Source organism: Alligator sinensis, unplaced genomic scaffold, assembly GCF_000455745.1.
Source record: "Alligator sinensis unplaced genomic scaffold, ASM45574v1 scaffold1008_1, whole genome shotgun sequence".
Lineage (NCBI taxonomy): Eukaryota > Metazoa > Chordata > Crocodylia > Alligatoridae > Alligator > Alligator sinensis.
This window is the reverse complement of record NW_005842013.1, coordinates 2341273-2360046: the sequence shown is the minus strand read 5'-3', so window position 1 is coordinate 2360046 and position 18774 is coordinate 2341273. Positions and strand designations below refer to the sequence as shown.

At 44.6% G+C, this 18774-nt stretch overlaps 1 protein-coding gene across 9 annotated transcripts in view; it reads left to right on the top strand.

Annotated features, from left to right (window-relative positions):
• Positions 1-18774, top strand: part of GDPD5 (glycerophosphodiester phosphodiesterase domain containing 5) — a 309687-nt gene that overhangs the window by 206793 nt on the left and 84120 nt on the right. For 8 of the 9 annotated variants that reach the window (XR_003093654.1, XM_025202057.1, XM_025202055.1 and 5 more), the window contains one exon: positions 11961-12064. The exons of the other annotated variant lie outside the window; for it this stretch is intronic. Coding sequence is in view for 7 of the 8 variants with exons in the window: in XM_025202057.1 (XP_025057842.1) it covers positions 11961-12064 (104 nt within the window). In the remaining variant the exon portion in view is untranslated. The remainder of the gene's footprint in view (positions 1-11960; positions 12065-18774) is intronic. 9 annotated transcript variants of the gene reach the window in all.

The window sequence follows — 18774 nt, the reverse complement described above, 5'->3', positions numbered from 1 at the left end:
ATGCGGACGCCTACTTGTATGTCTGTGCTATGTAGTTCTGTGTAATGAGCACTTTCCATCCAGGCACCGCGGAGCGTTCAAATTAGAACAGGAACGAGCATGTCTGTAAGCACCCTATAGTGTCAACACTTTTCTAACCTAGTGTGAGCTTTCTGAGCTCTTTGCAACAGAGGACTTACTCTCTTGTCTTTTCCATGGTCAAAAAAGGGAGTGAAAGCTAAAAGCTGGCATTTCCCAAGGTTTGGGTGCAGCGGGGAGGGCTTTGAGTCTAAAAAAGGTTGAAAACCATTGCTTTAGCAGAAGTAGAGAGCTATCCAGGAACAAATTCAGTATCTGTTTTAGGCCATGTCTATGCTGCCTCCTCCCAAAAACCAGGTTGGCCACTGAAGAACAGCCCCCTACATACTTGCCTGTGGTAGGGCACACCCAACATCTTCAGTTAGAAAGGATGAACTACCTAGAAGCAGCTCTGAGTGCTCCCTTTCCCTTCCCTTCTTCCCAAGGCTTCGCTCAGAGTGCACAACTACGTCCCTTTATCATGGCCTTAGTCCTAATCTATACATTGATACAAAGCCTAGACCCAGGTTTGTGCTTTATGAATATGTCTGAAGAAGGGTGCTTGTGCCCGAAAGCTTGCAAGTAAAGATTTTTATTTTACTTTTTTTAGCAAAAATCTAGTTGCTCTAATAAAAGATACCACTTCTACCACGAGTTCTGATTCCTTATGAATATGCATACGTTTAGTTTTTGTAGAGCCATAAGTGTGCATGATGTATCAAAGGAAAATGAAAGGCCCATCCTTTGCTTACACCATTGTAGAATTGGAGGGTCTGGCCTGATGACCAGGAGGGCTTTGTTCAAATAAAGATGTGGAGGAAAGACCTAGTAAGAGAAGATGCTGAATACTTGGCGGGGGTGGGAGGTAAGACTTACAACAGGTCATACTGCTTAATCCTGGTGCATTGTAGAAGGCTCTGCAATGGGCTTTAGTATGCTGTTTCTTTTGAAGTAAAGGCTAAGAGAGCAAGGTAAGGGTTCAAGTCTGTAGGGAATTGCCACAAGGCCAGGGTGTTGGATGACTAATGTCTTACAAGGTTTGGAAAATCTGGTTCTGGCTATTTTAATCAGTTAAGATTTTATTGAAAAAGTCCCATGACTTCAATGACAGTAATATTAGCCTTGATTTTTTTTTTTATATAACATGCACATAATATTTAGAACATGGATGCTTCAAAGCATAAAACAATTGAAATACTAACCCCCCCCCCCAAGCAAACACGCAAACAGTAAAAAGACCATATCACCCCCTACATAATATGCACACACACAACGGCACTGACTTGGGACTCCTCTTGAACAGTGACATCTCCTTATTGCCTTTCATAGTCACCAATATTAATTCTAGCCTGGGATTAGCTCTGGATAGGCACTGGAGAAATATTTCCTCCTGGGTCTCTTGCTAACACAGTATGTTTATTAATAAATAGAACGAACCAACACATTTGACCAGAGGGACTGCCATCTGCTCAGAGCTGAATAGGAAAAAGAAAACCCATGCAGCTTTAGGAAAAAAATATTCCCAGGAATACGTTTATTGTAGGAGTCTCAGGGAGAAGTGAATTAAAGAAAATCATTGCATTTGGAGTTGAATATTATAAAAGCCATGTTTTGGATTTTATCAAAAAAGAAATTCTTACTGTAAAGAGGAGGTAGCGTTTTATTATCATCATCATCATCATTATTATTAATATGCATAATAATATATATTTTTAAACCCTCTTCATAATTGTGAAGCAGCGGAATCTGATTATTTTGCTCAAGCAGTAATGAGGCAGGGAGTAGTTTTTCGGGTTCTTTTTATAGGCTCTGCCAATAACTTCTAAGGATGAATGATTTCCTGATGGGGTGTGAAATGCAAATCCACTGCAAAAGAATTCAAAATTAAAATAAAACTCAATTTGTCTACTTTTCCTAAACAAATAAATGGCAGTAAAAGCACCTCGGCTCCAAGCCAAAGCCTAGTAAAGTTGACTGGAGCCTTTGCATTAATGTTGATCGAGTCTTTCTTATTTGTTATCTACTCTCTCACCGCTGCCACTGAATTTTTTCTCTTCTGCATTCTGGACTGTTTAATCCATACTAATATTTAATGTCTCCAACAATAATATGTAGCCAGCCAGAACTACCAGTCTCGGAAATTTATCAAATTTAATGGTTTCATTTGCAAAAGATACTTTCTTTTGGCAAATATTGGCCAAAGTTGTTGGGGGTTTTTTTTGGTTTTTTGTTGTTGTTGGTTTTTTTAGTAAGGTACTTATCTGTTTGACTCTCTCATTTGAGTCTGTTTCAGCTTAACTTACTTCCTTTTCATCTGTCCCTATACTAGCGATTCTCTACCAGGGTCCCATAGCAACCTAGAGTGCCACAAGATCTTTTTGCGGGGTGCCATCAGATGTGAGGCGTTAAGGAGGGTATGAGGAAATCAGCAGAAAAGCACGGGCTAAAGCTTGTCCCTGCCTGGCTGATCCCCCACCCCCACTGCCCAGCCCCTCTGCAAGGAAGTAGGTCCTGTAAATATATACATTATTTTTTGGAACTTGAGTACCACTTAATTCACAAAAGTTATGGAGGGGTGCCTTGAGTCCAGTGCGGGGTGTCTTGTGTTCAGTGAAGGGTATCTTGAGTCCAAAGGGTTGAGAACCACTGATACCCAATTCAGTTGTGGTCTGATGTATTTGAGGTGATTGGCCAGTATTATATTGCTATCTTTTGACTTTTCACCTTTTTTGAGAGTTATTTGCTGTTTTTTAAGAAAAAAAAAAATGGTTCCATGTCTCTCGCTAGCATGAGACTTCCACTTATTTTATCTTCTAGTTTCTACTGGAACTTATGGGCATCAAATCTCACGTTGTTGCACTCATGGATGAGCACCTTGCTGAGCTCATTTGAGCCCAATAACTTCCTGCCCATGGCAGGGGACTGGACTTGATGATCTTGCAGGTCCCTTCCAGTTAGTTGATTCTATGCTACAAGCCAATGACAGTGCAGTAAGTGGAAAAGCTAGCTGGCCATGATTGCTGGACAGAATTACATTACAACACGGTCCTTGATGAACTGTACTTCAGTCTGATCCCAGGAGGCCACCTACTTCTCCAAGGCCCTGTTAAGACCCATCCTGTGATTGGCAGTTCAGTTGTCCTGTCACCGTTATCCCATAGAGTAGACCAGTAGCAACCAACCTTTTGACCCCATTGGGCTAAATGAGTGGCACAGGGTCAGTCTACAGTCCATATCCCCCGCAGAGTTGACACGTGGGGTCCATTTGTGGACCCAATCCTATGCACACAGATCTGACCGCACACTGGTGTGATCTGGTGCGCAAGGCTGCATTATCTACCCTGTGGGGGTCCCCTTCAGTCTAAAAATTTGGCAGTAGAGGAGTGGCAATTAACACTGCCACTGCTGCCCTGTCATCAAATATCTGGACCATCTGGGAGCCCGGTGGGTTGGATGATGCGGCTCCATGGGCCAATTACTACCATAGATCATTGTGAAGATGTGAGTTGAATTCCAGTGGTTTAGTATCATCCGGGAGATGGAGTGCTACTTTCATTCTCCTAACCATTGGGTCTCTGTATTGTAACTGTGTGAAATATAGGTAAGGCGTTTCGCTGCAAATGAATGTAATGAAAGTCTAATATGGTGAAACTCAATTGACTGGGACCAGGCTGAAGGAATTGCATAAAGGCCCCTCTACATGTGCAGATAAAGGCCTGATGGGATCCAAGGGTTGTTGGTTATAGCCATGTTGGTCTAAGGACATAGGCAGGCAAGGTTCTTTGGGGTGGGGCAGGCAGTGCCGGCACTGGCAGGGGGGCTGTGGGTGGGGGGGCTACAGCCGCTCAAAAAATTTGCTGTGACCCCTCTCCCAGTGCCACCACCACTGCCCACCCCCACCCGCCTGGAGTGCAGCCCTGGCCCAGCCCCCCCTACCAGGAAGCGGCTGGTGACTCCCCCAGTACTGAGCCGGCAGCGAGCAACTCACCCTGCGCACAGATCCGGGGGGGCACATGCCTTCCCATACCTCCCCTGGAGGTGTGTGCACTAGTGGGACCTGCCCCCCAGACCAGCTGCCTGCATCTCTGTTCCACACCCTGCTCACCATGGGGGCCTTGATTTGCCCACCCACTCCCAGTCCTCTCCCTTCTCCATGCCCCTTCCCCCCCACAGACTTACCGGCAGGGCACTGCTCTCCAAGCTGCCCGGCTGCATTCCTGGCCGTGTGCATGCTGTGGCTGTGTGCAGGCACGCGGTATTTATTGGTGACGTTATCGGCCACATCAGCCAAAAAAAGCCGATTGCCGGTAATGTCAATTTTCCTTTTATTGGTGCCAAATCAATATGGAGCGATATGTTGGTGCACCTGAACAAAAAGGCGATGTGTCCAGGAAAACCTGGACATGTGGTAACCCTAATTAAAGCCCACTTACTTCTGCATTTGCTATTTTCCTCTCATTTCATGTCTGCAAAATAGGACAAGCTCTGAAATCCATGGTGTTACATCCGTGAGAGTGCTGGGCGTGAGGGCAGGAATGGCTCAGTGCCTCACCTCTGTGGAAGTGTCTCGAAACGCTCTGTCTGTCATGTCCACACCTTTTACTCTGTCACTTGCATTTCAATATTTCTCATTTTCTTCTAGCGTGGAGCACGGTCTGGAGAGTTGCATTGATCATTTAGCTTGAGGACTCCATGCTGGTTTGTTGACGGATGCAGGCCTGTTTTCATCTGTTGGTTCTTTTGCTGCCTGGGAACACAAAGGGACACAACAAAATACTATAATCATCCTAAATTTGAGATGTCGTCTATCCTTGACTTTGTCTTTCCTCCATAGCTTATTCCAAAACATTTGGATTTGCAAGACTTACGCTTAACTCCTTCCTGACTTTTCTCTCTCTCTTGCTTTTTTTTAGACCTGCAGGGTTCCTTTGGAGGCTGTAACCATAATATTTTAGTTCCTAATGTATGCATTGGCTATTCAGGAACAAATATACCACTGAAAGGGCGATGCATTGCCAGCATCCAGTATAGAAGTAGAGTATGTAAACTCTATTCATTGTGGTATGTAAAGAGGAGGCACCAATTTTGCATTTGGCAGGTTGTAAAAGACTTAATCTATTGAAGTGTGTGCTTGCAATACACAAAGACAGGCAGGCATGGATGAGAAGAACTAAGCACATTTTATTGTGGAGCAGTAGGCAAACCTCTGTAGTCCTTCAGTTTTTCTAGCTACTCTGAGGGACCATCTCCCAATTCTCACCTTCCATAGCCTTTTAAGTAAGGGAGTGTGTCTAAATTATAACATTACTGCAGGAGTGAAGATTAGCTCTTGTCTGAAGAGTTAAATGGTGTTAACCTCATTAACACTGTGAAACTGGTGAGTCAGGTTTATTGGCTTAATGTTTTGTTTTTAGCCAAAATAGCTCCTATTCTTGGCTCTTGATCATGATCATGTTCCTGCCTGTCAATAAATGTCTTCCTAGGGCACAACTCCGTCCAAGTGAATCAAAGTTTTTCCTATTCACTGGTGCGTGTGTAGGCTTTGAAGAAGGGGCTCGGTCCCTAGAGCTGGAGGGCTGCTTTTCAAAGTGGAGGATTAGCTTTCGGGACAAATTGAGAACCAACATTTAGCCTATTTTATTTAAAAAAAGCTGCAATGAATGTGGTGAAGGGACTACTCTAAGTGGCTACGTGGATGCTATTGAAAGCTCAGTAGCATTTCAATTTGTTGGGCCATGGAGGTACCAAATTAGTACCTGTTCTGAAAATGAAGGGCAATCGGGATTGCACTGCAGGGTTATCCTTGGCTAAGAAACCCGTTTGAATTGCTTATGTACCTCGTTAAAGTAATGTATTAATTTTTTAAAATGGTGATTTTGGGACCCAAGAAATCATATTCCGCTTGGTTTTCAAAGCTGAACCACCCTACTTAGAAACATCTCTTTTCATGTGCATGCAATAAACCAAAGTAATTAAAAGTCGATGAGGAGTCTCATCTATTCCAATTTAAAGATAAAAATTTAAAGTTCTCTCTCAGGTGGCAAAGCATGAAAAATGCTTAAGTTTTTAGCATGTCTAGTGATTTTTTTTCCCCTGGAAGCTTTTAAGGGGACATTTGGGATATACAATCTTTCAAAGCCAGAAAGCAAATAAATAATTTTAAATTAACTCTTTTCCTCGGTCCTTTTAGTTTTATGCTCCATTGGCAGTGCACGATAGCTAATGCTGTGGGGTCACAGCAGAACTAATCCCAAAAGCAGAAAACTGAATTCAGTGTCTTATGGTTCTTTGCTTTTATCTCTCTCTCTCTCTATATCTATAGATATATATATATAGACACACGCGCGCGCACACACACACACACACACACACACACACACACACACACACACACACACACACACACACGAAAAGACAAAGAGAATTGAAGACATAGGTGAAGGTATCACAAGATATGGCTCGACTTCCTAGCTCAGCCACCAACTCCAATTGCCCTTGGTTAATTCCCTTTGCTTCTGGTTCTCCATCATTACATCAGTGATAGTGCATCTAGGCCTCAGGAGGGTAAATTAATATTGTGAGGGGATGCAGGTTCGAGAGGAAGAAAACTCTACAGAACCGCCAGTTATAGTAACTGTTTTCTCAACTGGAACATTGTCATTAAAAAACCCAACCCCGTAGACCTGCAATGTCTCCTATTTACTTTAGAAACACCCTGTCATGCAACTCAAATCTGGACAAGCGGGCACAGGCAGATTGATATCTTCCCATTACTGACGGTACTCTTGGAGCTAGCGTCTCTAATTCCCTTTTGTTGAAATGCCACTGCGATTAGGCACCAGATAAATATTAAATTACAGGTACAGAGGGAGTGGGATTGTGCTCAATATAAAAAGAAAAGAAACGTGCTTCTGTAATTCAAAAACCTGTTCACTTTGCTCTGGATCTTTTTTTTGATATTTCTGCCTCAAACTTGTTTTTCCACCCTGCCGATGTTTCACAATAGAGTAACTTGCCCCCCTCCTCTGGTTTGTGGCCATCTCCGTTGCTGTGCTGAGAATATATTGCATGCACCTGCTTTATCTCTTCTTCTGTTAGAGCTCGCTTTGGATCCTGTTGTATGCTGAGCCTAGGAGGAATGAACCATAGGGTTGAAATAAGGACCCAGGTGTTATTTCTCACGTCTGGTCTCAATGCTGCTGTCAACTCTCCCCCATGCAAATCACTTAACTCTCCTGGCTCGTTCTTGCATGGATTTAAGAACGCTTCCTTTCTACATATTGGGAGGCTAAGCTAATGGGGCAATGTGAGAGCAAAGAATGACTCCAAATGAAAAGGGGTTACCTTAAATTAAAGGAGTACATAAAGCACACCAAATACAGCATTTGATGCAATTATTTTTACTCTCTGCAGAGTTCAGCGTTCTGGGTGTGAGGGCTTTGCCGTCGTCATCTCTCCTTTTGTGCTTTTCATATCAATGCGCTGCACTCTGCATTGGTTGATAGAGGGCTTGCTGACTGTGCATAAAGCTTTTAATAGTCTAGGGCTGCGTCCAGATGAGCGCAGCCATGTGGGATGTGGCACCATGGACACATCTACGGTGCCACATACCGCACATTCATGCTGCAAGGGAGCAGTGCGGGAATTTTTTTTGACACTGGGAGATCCCAGGATCAAAAAAAACCTGTGCAAAAAAAAAACTAAGCAGGGCAGCATGTGTGGGTACAGCATGCACCACCCAAAACCGGAGCCTAGCCAAACAAAGCCACGCTCTGGCTGCCAGCCAGGCTCCACGTGGCAGGATTACCGCTGCTGCAGCCCCAGGAGGCCCCCATGGCCCCAGGTAAGGCTGTTGGGACCAGCCCAATGCTGGCCCCAGGCTCCCCTACCCCACCTGGGGTAACCTGCCGTGTGCCACAGGTCCTGGGGACATGTAGCAGCGGCATAAGGTGTGCCACTGCTAGTTGTCCCCAGGGAACCAAATGTCCACACTCGTGTGGACACGGCTGAGAAGTACAGTACTGGATCCATTGGAAAGTAACCACAGGAGTGGATATCGAGATGCAGAATATCATTGACCCAGTTTAAACTTGGCTGGGATCCTGGACTTCGAGGGGAAATGCCATGGCATCTCTCATTTATAAGGGGGTAGCATCACTGGTTTTACACACCCCTTGAAAAACTCCTCCCAGTAACTTTCTCTGAAACAAATGTCCTTTTAGGTTTGTACCTTGCTGCAGGTACCAGCTAGTTTTAATAAAATGACAGCATGTTGCTGCACTACTGGCATTCAGTGAAACACCGTCATGGGTTCGTGGGTGGGACGCGGCCCAAGCGGTCTTGGATCCTTTTGGACAGGATGAAGTTCAGACATTGGGAGCAGTGGCTTTTAATCCTGGAATTGTAAAATTAAGAGTCAAAAGGAAAAGGGGGAATTCAAGGAAAAATGCTGAAGAAAGACACTTCACTGCCAAAATGTCTTGAGCTGATGAGCAGGAAACATGACATATTTCTTCCAGAAAGAACTTTTAGGCTCCTTCACATTGTGCACACGAGGCTCCTCTCCTGATTTTTCCAATAAAGGCCATTGTAGCATTTTCCAGACCGGATCCAGGTGATGGGCAGATAAATAATCCAAACGTGTTTGATTTTACAGCCTCATATTTTGGTTTGTCTAGGTTCGAAGCCGTTGTTTTGTCCCTTTGTCAAATGTTCACACCTTAGGTGTGATCGTTCCCAAGTCCCGGGATCGTGAAGCTGTCTCTAATTATGCACGTTTGGGTCGAGGCGGGGAAGGAGGGAGATGGCAGTGGTCTAAAGTTGAACTGAAAAAAATCCTAGACAGTGGGCAGCATAGAGCCCGTTCTCCACGTGCAATCAGCAGTGCCGCGGTTTTTGTTCGACACGCACAGCTCTACTTATCTGAAACACCATCCAAGACTCGGATACAAAATTTAGAGAAGGAACCTATCAATGAATGAAACATTTGCCGTGGTTTTCAAACTGTCAGACAAGCAAGTAGTGCAGGAAAAAAAACCAACCCATCCATTCCTGTCCTGAGGGTGGACCTAGATAACCACCGGAGAGCTTAGCACAAATTATGCTACATAAATAAAAATGTAACGGAGATAAATTGCACTGAAATGTCTCGCTTGGCTTGTTTATCAAAGGAGCTGTCATCCTCTCTACAAAAAAGAGCCAAGGTTATTCCTTATTTCAATATCCCTTTCTTTTTGCGCCAGTGTGGATCTGAGAGCAAGGCTAGTTTTGATAACTGTAACCCTTGCTTTGTACAGTGCTTTGAAAGCTTTTTTTTTTTTTTTTTTTTTTACATTGGCGATACAGCTTCAAATCTAGGAAACGGCGGGGCGGGGAAGCTCGTGGAGCTAGCCTCTCGGCCTTTTAGAAGCGTTTCAAGCTCTCTGCAGAAGTTAGCTGGTGACTTGGTAAATTGGATTTCATTGGTGGAAGACGTAGGTGGGTGGTTAACACCAGATCCAAAATATGCTAGAATAAGGGATTGAAGACCAAGGTTACTTTTGAGTAGCACTTGCCTTGGAGGGTGAAGCGGGTATAAGCTTTCAGAGCTAGTAGGAAGAATATGCTGTAAGTACAACATATGGGGGGGGACGACACGTGGCTGACAATGAATTTTGGTGGTGGGAAGAGTAGACGTCGGGGGTATTTTCCAAATTTACATGGTTCTTCCGCTCTTCATTGGAGGATCTCAGAACCGCTCCTATGAAGATGGGAAGTATTGTAATCCCTTTCGCAAGGTTAAGTAACTTGCCCAGATGACTCCGAATTTAGTAGCAGAGCTGAGAAAACAACTCGTACGTACTGATTGCTACTTCCTTTTGATACGACCTGCCATCATCACTTCCCTGAGCGTTGGAAAACGGCATCCTCCTGGGTGATGTGAGAGCACATTTGTTTGCCGTGAATTTAAACACATGGCATTTTTTATGTGAAGCCGCTAACATCCCCTGTCCTGTCCGGATTTGATTAGGTACAAATCCACCTGGCATTTCAATGTGAAGGTGGCTAATCGTGCAGCGACCTGTTGCATTCTTATACTGGTTTGACTCTCCACTTTGATATGTGTTCAGAAAGGTAGTAAAATGGGAGCTGATGTGGATGGCATCGTCAGGGTCAAATCCTTGTCCTGTTGAATACATGCATGGGAGTACTTGGATTGATCCCGTTGAACTCAAGTTTCCATACCCAGCATGTGAACACGGCACTTGCAGACTAAACTTTCCTCTTCCTAGAGGTTCACTTCAGCATTTGCACTTGTAAAGTCAAATACTGCGTGTTCACACTGGTGTGATCTGCATCCGTATGCAAATCTGTGTTCAGTGCAGTTTTGTGTGCAAACATGCGTGGAGGAAACGGTCCATACAGTCTCAGCAGAGCTCATTTTAGCTATATGACAGATTGTATTCAGTGTTGGTAGCAATATTGTTTTGCTTTTTACCCTCATGATTGTCTTTTGGACTCATCAAACATCAGGATAGGCTTTTCAAATGAGGCTAGGAGAGTTAAGCACATAAGTGCCTTTGATTGTTCAATGGAGTTGAACTCCACTAGGTTCTCCAAAGGGGAAAAAAAAATCTGACCTTAATTCTTTGTCAGGAAACAAGAATTTGTAGTGCCAAGTGCCACTGCCAGCACTGGGGAATGAAGTTATTTCAGCCCTTATCCCATCTTCTGCATCTTCTTTATTCTGCAGGAAATACTCCAAAAAACCACGTTGCAAAATTAGAATTGAGCTTGCTCATGAAGATGATGTTGTTAGATCAAGATGACTTGTGAGATCAATTATCAGGCCGATGTTGTTATATAAGAAGTAGATCTAGCCTTGAAAATCAACTCAAAATGGGAGAGACATAATAGAAGTTCAGGGGAAAGCAAATGATGGAGGTAGGAATTGTCACTCGATGTACATGGAGAGGTCAGACTATTTTGGAGGAGAAAAGGCTTATAGGAGATCTGTAGGTGGCAAGATCTACCTTTTGGGGTTGAGCTCTTGGAATATATGTAGGCCTTTCAATTTATGAGAAGAGGAAACTATTTAAGAGTAGGTAGGAGGTTCAAGGGAAGCATCTCAAAGTCCCTTTATACCATAAGCAAGCAACGTTTCCTAGTGCCTTTAAGAGGTGGATGACGGTCAGGATTACCCTTGTCTTCCATGGTGGAGTGGGGGGGAGTGACTGAGTTAACCGAATAAGTGACTTGCCCTGTATCATTTGACAATTTTTGTGGCAGAGGTGGGAACAAGATCCAGGTTTCTTGGCTTCCACCTCTGTTCTTACGCCCCGGTACTTAGTTATGCCCTGGTGTTGCCAGTGAGCACATAGATAGAGGAGGCATGACACATTTTGTCCAACAGAGAATAAACTTGTCCCCTTTAACCAGGGAGGTTGAAGTATTTTGGAGGAGAAAAGGCTTTTATAGGCGTATAGTGAATTTGGGGGATTCGCTTTCCATGCAACAACCAATCGTAGGCCTGGTCTGCCCACTGTGTTGTACTGATTGAGCTAAACTGATAGAAAGCTTCAGATGAGATGTGAAGTTACATTAAGTTGGTCTAATGCAAGATATCAGATTCACCCAAAGTTACATTGATGCATCTTTTGGGAGTAGATGCCCTTCTCTTGGCCTAATGGTATTCATATAAAAATAGTTTGTAAATTTATCAAGGTGAGCAACATCAGGATACAGTGCAACTGTATTGCAACGGGGGGGAAGGGGTTGCATGAATTGAACTAAATGATTTTTTTTTTAAACATTATTCAGTTGGGTCTGTATAGAAATACTGTATGTAGGTGAGGTTTATGACTGTAATCCCTTCCCTTTCAGTGTCGGAGTACTTATTAACATTCACCTTTTCACTTCCACAGTGGGAGCGTCTCTGGTTTCTAATCCTCACCTTCACTTTCTTCCTGACGCTGATCTGGTTTTATTTCTGGTGGGAAGTTCATAATGACTACAACGAGATCAACTGGTGAGTAAAATGTTTCCATTTGGGGTGACGTGTCTGGTTTTGAGCAGAACCAGATCACATGGATTTTTCTTTTTAAGAGCTCTCCAAATCTGTATGCTTTTTTTTTGGGGGGGGGGAATCCTCTTGTTGCAATCAGTAGCAGTAGAAGATGGGAATATGGGGTGAGCAATGGCATCTGTGACGGCCTCTTGTGTCTGCACTGATAGATGCAATTATGTGTGGTTACTTGCATTTCTGCTATTCAACCGCTCAATGTCTGTGCTTTGTGTAGAGTTTCTGGTAAACGTGGAAAGCAAAGCTGGAAATTAAGTTGTCTGCCTGTCTGCCTCTGTAATGGGTAGTCGTATTTAACAACTGTCTCGTGAAAAGGTATATATCGTGTGTTATAGCACGATATGGTAGATTTATTAATCTTTGTGTCTTGTTGGCTTCCATATATATATATGTTGAGGAACTTGGCAATAATTCGTAGCTCACCGATTGAACTATTCGAATGGTAGATATGCTGCTTGTTTCCTAATTCTGGCCTTTTGTTTTGATCCAGATCTGAAAAGTAGAAACCCAATAAAAAAGCCTAGGTTCATTTTGTCTAGGTTCGGGATTCTTTCCTACAAATGCGAACACGAAAAAAAGATGCATGCAGAAATACCTGGACAAAGACAAAGCAACTTACTCTTGTTCTTTTCTGATTTGATGCGATTCATAGTCATGTAGCCCGGTTACTTTTGGCTCATCTATCTCAGTGCCTCACATCTACCTGTAACATGAAGAGGAAGTCATTCTCTTAGCCCTACCAGGCTTATTTTAACTTAAATGTTTATGAAGTATTGGGATATTAAGATAAGTACCATAGAAAGGTCTATGAAGAAGTTAATACTTTTAACTTCAGGGCAGGGTTTGAAGACTGCATAGTAAATAAGGGCCACTTTGATTCATCAAGATAAAACATGTATTGAGCAGTTGCTTGGACAGAGCTCACTTGAACATCCTGCACGGTGAGCGAAGCAGGGTTTCTGTCGGGGAGCGTGCCTGTATGTAATAGATGGACATATTTGGTATGCACAGGGGGCTAAATCAAGGTGGCACAGTCAGGCTTTGACTTGTGCTCTCTGAATGTAGTGGTCCAGGACAGTTTGCCCAAAACCCCCCAAAAATCCAGCTGTTGTCTTGTTGACCCCACCATTGGTTCACCACTTGGGTGGGAACTCTTAGATCCACCGAACAGGTCAAAGCCCCTTGAGCTGGCGGAGCAACTGATGAAGAACGGCACACTATTATTGCACTGTGCACCAGCGCGGGAAAGGGGATATACAGACTTTGCTGGGCTTCACAACTGCTTGCTGCTGACAGAGGAATGGGAAGAGGAAGGACTCCTAGATTACTTCTAGGGTCTGAAAAGAGTATGCTCTCGGGCTCGTCTATGCTGCTGCAGTGACAAGCGCTGGGAAGGGCAGGGCTGTGTGTGCCCTGTTCATGCCAGACCTATCCAAGTCTACTGAAGTGCTCCAGATCTGGAAGATACCCAGTGAGGCTGTGCCAGGTTCATCTCTGGTAGGTCTTAGAGCAGTCTCCGCGGACGAGCCTGGTGACCTTCCAGGTCTGACGCATACTTTCGGATCTGGGTAGGCTCAGCCCTTTCATCCCCGGGACCAGCCACTGCAGCCTTTTGTGGGCACAGAAACCTTTTTCTGTTGCCTCCGTTCTGGAGTGACGAAGTCTGACCCCGATGGAAATACCACTCCTGCCAAATTTAAAGCTGAGGATAAATTCAAGCACTCTGCAGAAGACCTCTCTGGGTTTTTTTGTAGGTAAAACCTATTTTTCCCAAACTTCATTCTCAGAAAGGCCCTTTCCCAAAAGTTCAGCCTGGAACAAACTCTGATTCTGGGAGTCTTTTGCGAATCTATAAGCTACTTGATGCCAAGGGTAGCCCTGCCAGTAGTAAAGTGAAAACTATATTTTTAACATGGCTCGGCTCTGAAATGCTTTAACAAATTACTCAGCCCAAACAGCCGCCACCTAAATCACTTGAACGTCATCTTTCTGTCAAAAACAATATGCAAACGGTATTTAAAATGCAACAGAGTAGTTAATCCCATAAATGAGCTGCCAGTTTAGGATGCTGAAGTTGTGTGAAGGACACTGTTCCAGCAACTTTTATGAGCGATCTTCTGCCAGGGGTGACTAATACAAGACAGGGCTGACACCGAACAAGTTCCTGTTTGCAGCACTTCATTCATCAGTCAAATGCTCCTAGGGTTGCATTTACAAGAGAGACGTCTTTGAGGGGTACGCTGTCTCCTGTCAGATTATTTGACAGTTGTATTGAGCGTGGCTTGTCAGCTTCTATCTGTTTTCTAGAGTGGAACATATTTATTTGGGAAGCCTTATGCTCAAATAAACTTGCGTGGGGGTGGAATAACTTAGTGCCGAAGAGAAACTCAGTAGTGCTCAGGTAGCGTGATCAGGTTGTGGATACCCAACACACTTCCACTGGGTTCATGAACAGGTGTGAGCTACAACGCTGTCCAAAGCAGACGGGTTTAGCTGCCTGCTGTAGTTGCTAGTGTAGCATCGCTCCACTACGAGCCCATTTGCACTGCATAAAAGGGGCTGACTGCAAGAGCAGACACGTGACCCCAACATCATTGTGCATCCTGAATTGCAAAGGAATAGCCTTCACCCAAAGACTGGTGTAGTGCTGTCTGTGCATCTGCTCCACACTTACACCAGTCTCGCAACAGATTTTGCTAGTGTTCATGCATCTTCTGTACACCCCCCAGTTGTTCTAGCAGTGATTCTCTTGAACTTGCTGCCCCTCCGTATTGTGCCCCGAGCAGAAATATTGACCAGTATTGTCTCCTGTCCCTGTTCTTCCTGGTCTCTCTCTGCATCCCCCCTGCTGTGTCTCACTTTAACCTGAAAGCTTGTTGGACAGGACTAATTTTTGCTGTTCTGCCCCTAACTGAGTGGGAAGTCCTGCTCCATCGTCTCATTTCTATGGCAGTAGCAGTTATCATTTTAGCATACTTGGAAAGCTCCCTCTGCGGGGCTTTGCTGATGTGACTCTTCAGTAGCTTGGGGGAAGACAGAAGGTGAGCAGGGTCTGCTTTTAAAGTTGGATTTTTTGGGTTTTTTTTCACCACCCCCAAAATCTTTTCTTCTGTCACCCTACTCCCAAGCACACATCTTCTCTTTGCTAACTGCTAGACCCCATGCCCCAGCCCCGAGGTCTCTGAGAACAGGACAGGTTTCCTTGGGAAACTTGTGAGTGCCGCTTTGAGTGTTTTATAACAAAGGAAAGTAGAGGGAACACTTCAGGTTTCTTTCTAAAGCTGTCCTCAGCATTTCCACAGTATCTTCTATCTGATGACCGCAGGGCCCATTAAAGTCAATGAAGTTACATGACGGGATCCAAAGTAAATGGTCTGCAATGAAGCCCAAAGTGTGTGCAACTCGCAGGGTTTCCGTTTCATGGTGGAATTTGAAGCCAAAGTTGTGCCTGAAACCAGAGTTACCAAAGCCTCCGAGCAAATCCAGGCTGTTGCAGAGTTTTGCAAGGTCTTTGGAATGAAGCCAGGAGAAATGTGACCTGTCCGGTAAAGAAACTCTTGAAGAACTTGGGCATGATACCGTAAAGACCCAAACCCCACTATCTTTGAGCCAGCCTCCACAAGGGTCAGTTGCTGAGCTTTGTACATCCTACTCAATGAGGAAGGCTGCATTACCGCTCTCTCCAGAGACGGATCAGCTGAATCGTAGATGGTAGCTGGCTTGCCCGTGGCCATGAGTTATCCTGGCAGTAGAGGTGGGAATAGACCCTGTAAATCCTGGCTTAAACCCCTGGACTGCACTGTTTCCCTGGCACACAGTTTTCCCTTCTAGTCTTAGGCTGCTGGATCCCACTGAAGGACCCTGATGCTGGTGGATGAGCCCAGCTCTGTATTGACGAGCGCATTCAGCTGCTTTGTGTTACCTACAGGCCTTCTGGCATCCAACAGGTAAGCATCATTGCACACTGCCATTGTAATGGTGCCAGCTCCCACCTCCCATAATCTAGTTCCATAGCTTTTTCCATTCTCAAAGCTAGAAAGAACACTGACTTTTTAACGAGGTTTAGAAGAGGCCTCATTTGGATCTGAATAATAGACGGAGGGTGCTTGTGCTCCTGCAGACACCCACCTGAGCAACTCACTGTGCCATGGCTATGAGTTTTGCACACTGGGCAACTCCTGTTTCCACTGACTTTTTTAGGAGTGCTTGACTCTTCGCACCAAGCACTGAAGCATGCGGAGATTGCAGACCATGCTTGAAAGGTTGGCTGCTCATTCCATGCGCTCAAATTCTGAACCTGGGCCCATAGGCAAGCAAATCCCAACGTTTCCTTCCGGCGCTTGTATTACCTCTCTCGTATTCTGGAGAAAGTCGCTTTCCTTGTCTTTTTCATAGCTTCATCTATAAAATGAAGGTAATGTTTTGGAGTAGCTGATTCAAAATTAGGCATAGGATTTGCTTTAAAAAAAGTTCTAATGTGTTCTGTAGTTCCATAGTCTGTCTCTATATTCGGATTGTAAACTGGTCAAGATTCATCTGTCAGTATGACTGTAGTACCTAGCATAGTGGACCCTCAGCCCTTACTGGGTGTCATCATAGCACATTATGTGAGAAGCTTTCCCTGCTGACACCACCCTGTCCCATTAAAGTTACTGGGTGTCCTGGCACTAAGTGAGGCTTTCAGGTCATCTGGCGGCTCATGCAGTCCTTAAATGCAATTCATGGTTTATTTTTCTCTGTATCCACAAGATGAGAGTAAAGCTACCCAATGAAAGGTTTCCACTGTGGTGTATATTGAGCAACTATGGTCATTTAGCTGTGAGCAGAACAGGGTACTGGATTTTATGATCACGCACCCTTTTTTGTGTGTGTGGTTAAAATGGCAAATTTATACGCAAGTTGTATAAAACTCTGGAGCACTTTGTAAATTGCCAGTACAACTTTTGTGTTGCAAAGTTTGGGCGCCCTGGCTTTAAAGCTGCAGGCCTGGCTGCTTTGATAGTCATACATCTCCAGTGGCAGATGGAGGTAGAAGGCCCTTGGTCCCAATGTCAGGATCTCATTGGGGGAGGGTTGGGATGACTTGAAAATGAACCAAACTAGCCAGGGAAACTGCTAACTGGGAAGACAGCACTCCATGCATCTGTTGAGCAATTTGTTCATTGCAAGTAGATGTTGAAAATGGGCCAGTGGCTTTGTACGTACCAGACCCCAATTAGCCACCTGCTTCAGGATGGGTTTGAGTCCTGACACCAGCGGTCGGCAGAAACAGCATGACTTTTAAAAATAGCCTAAAATTCTTTGAAAATAATAGGAAAGAGGATAATAATGTGTTGTGGGGCTTTAATTACAGTGGAGCTAATCCCAAGGGTAGAGGGAATGGAAATTTCCACTAGATCCATTCAAGCTGAGCTTGGGTTTTATAGCACAGATGCTTGCAGCCTACCGAAACACAATGGTGATTAGAAAAATATATGTCGAGGTGGCCTGGGGAAACACAGAAGCACCTTTGTGGTGCAGGCAGAGACGCAGGAACCGGTCATGGGTATGCAAACAGCATGGATGACGTTCTTCCAAAGCTCTTCTCTGCTGCGGTATCTCAGAGTCGGTGTCAGCTGATGGTGAAGCAAGGGGATGGGCTGCAACCAGACCGTGTTCAGTTGTTACCTCATCCTCCACCTTTTTGTCTTCCCCCTCCACTTCCTCTGTACTTGTTGTTCACCAGCCATCACTTCTGGTTGGAACCTAGATTGTATGTACGGTTTTGCAGGGGGGTCTTTGTACAATGCCAAGTCCAATGTTCTTCAATCCCTGCTTGGAGCCCTCTGACTGTACCAGAGCAAAAAGAATAAGTCCTTGCTGTGGTGGCTCATCCATTGTCTGCACCACAAGTCCAGCTGATACTGCTGTCCCTCCCCGCCCAGTGGCAATGACCCCCTTCAGTTGAAATGTGTAGAGAAAATGCTAAGTATAAACTGTAAATAGAGTGGCTGAGCTGTTGCCAACTGCACCAGAGACTTCAGACTGGATGCAGCGTTCTTTGACCTGAAGTCTTTGGTTTCTTTGGCAATGGGTGGATGTTCTTGGGAGGAGGGCTGCTATGAAATGATGAGGTCCAGCTGACAAGAATGGGGAAGAGCATCTTTGGATGGCCAACCTAGTAAGCAGGGCTTTACTAGGGGATGGTGGTCAAAAATCCTCCAGCAAAAAAGCATGCAGTCCAGAGGGGAAAGGACTCGAAGAAGTAATTCAACTCTGGGAAAGGGCTAGAGAGATGTGGTGGCACAGAAAGGAAGCAAGGAAGTCCTACCAATGGAAGGAAAATGTGTTCAATGCATGTATACGAATTGGAGAAGTATGGGGAATAAACCAAATGAGCTGGCAGCTGCAGCCTGTGAAGAGAACTGCAATCTCATTGGCATCACCGAGACGAGACGAGACGAGACGGCTCTTATGACTGGAATGTGAACAATGAGGGTTACACTCTCTTTTGGAAGGACAGAGTTGGGAGCAAAGGTGGTGGTATTACCTTGTATGTCAAAAACACACATGCTTGTTCCCTGGCTCAGGGAGAAGACGGCAAAGCACAATGCATTTGAGTGAAGATGAAAGGTGAAAGATGCAGCACTGATTATAATGGTATGGATTTATTATAG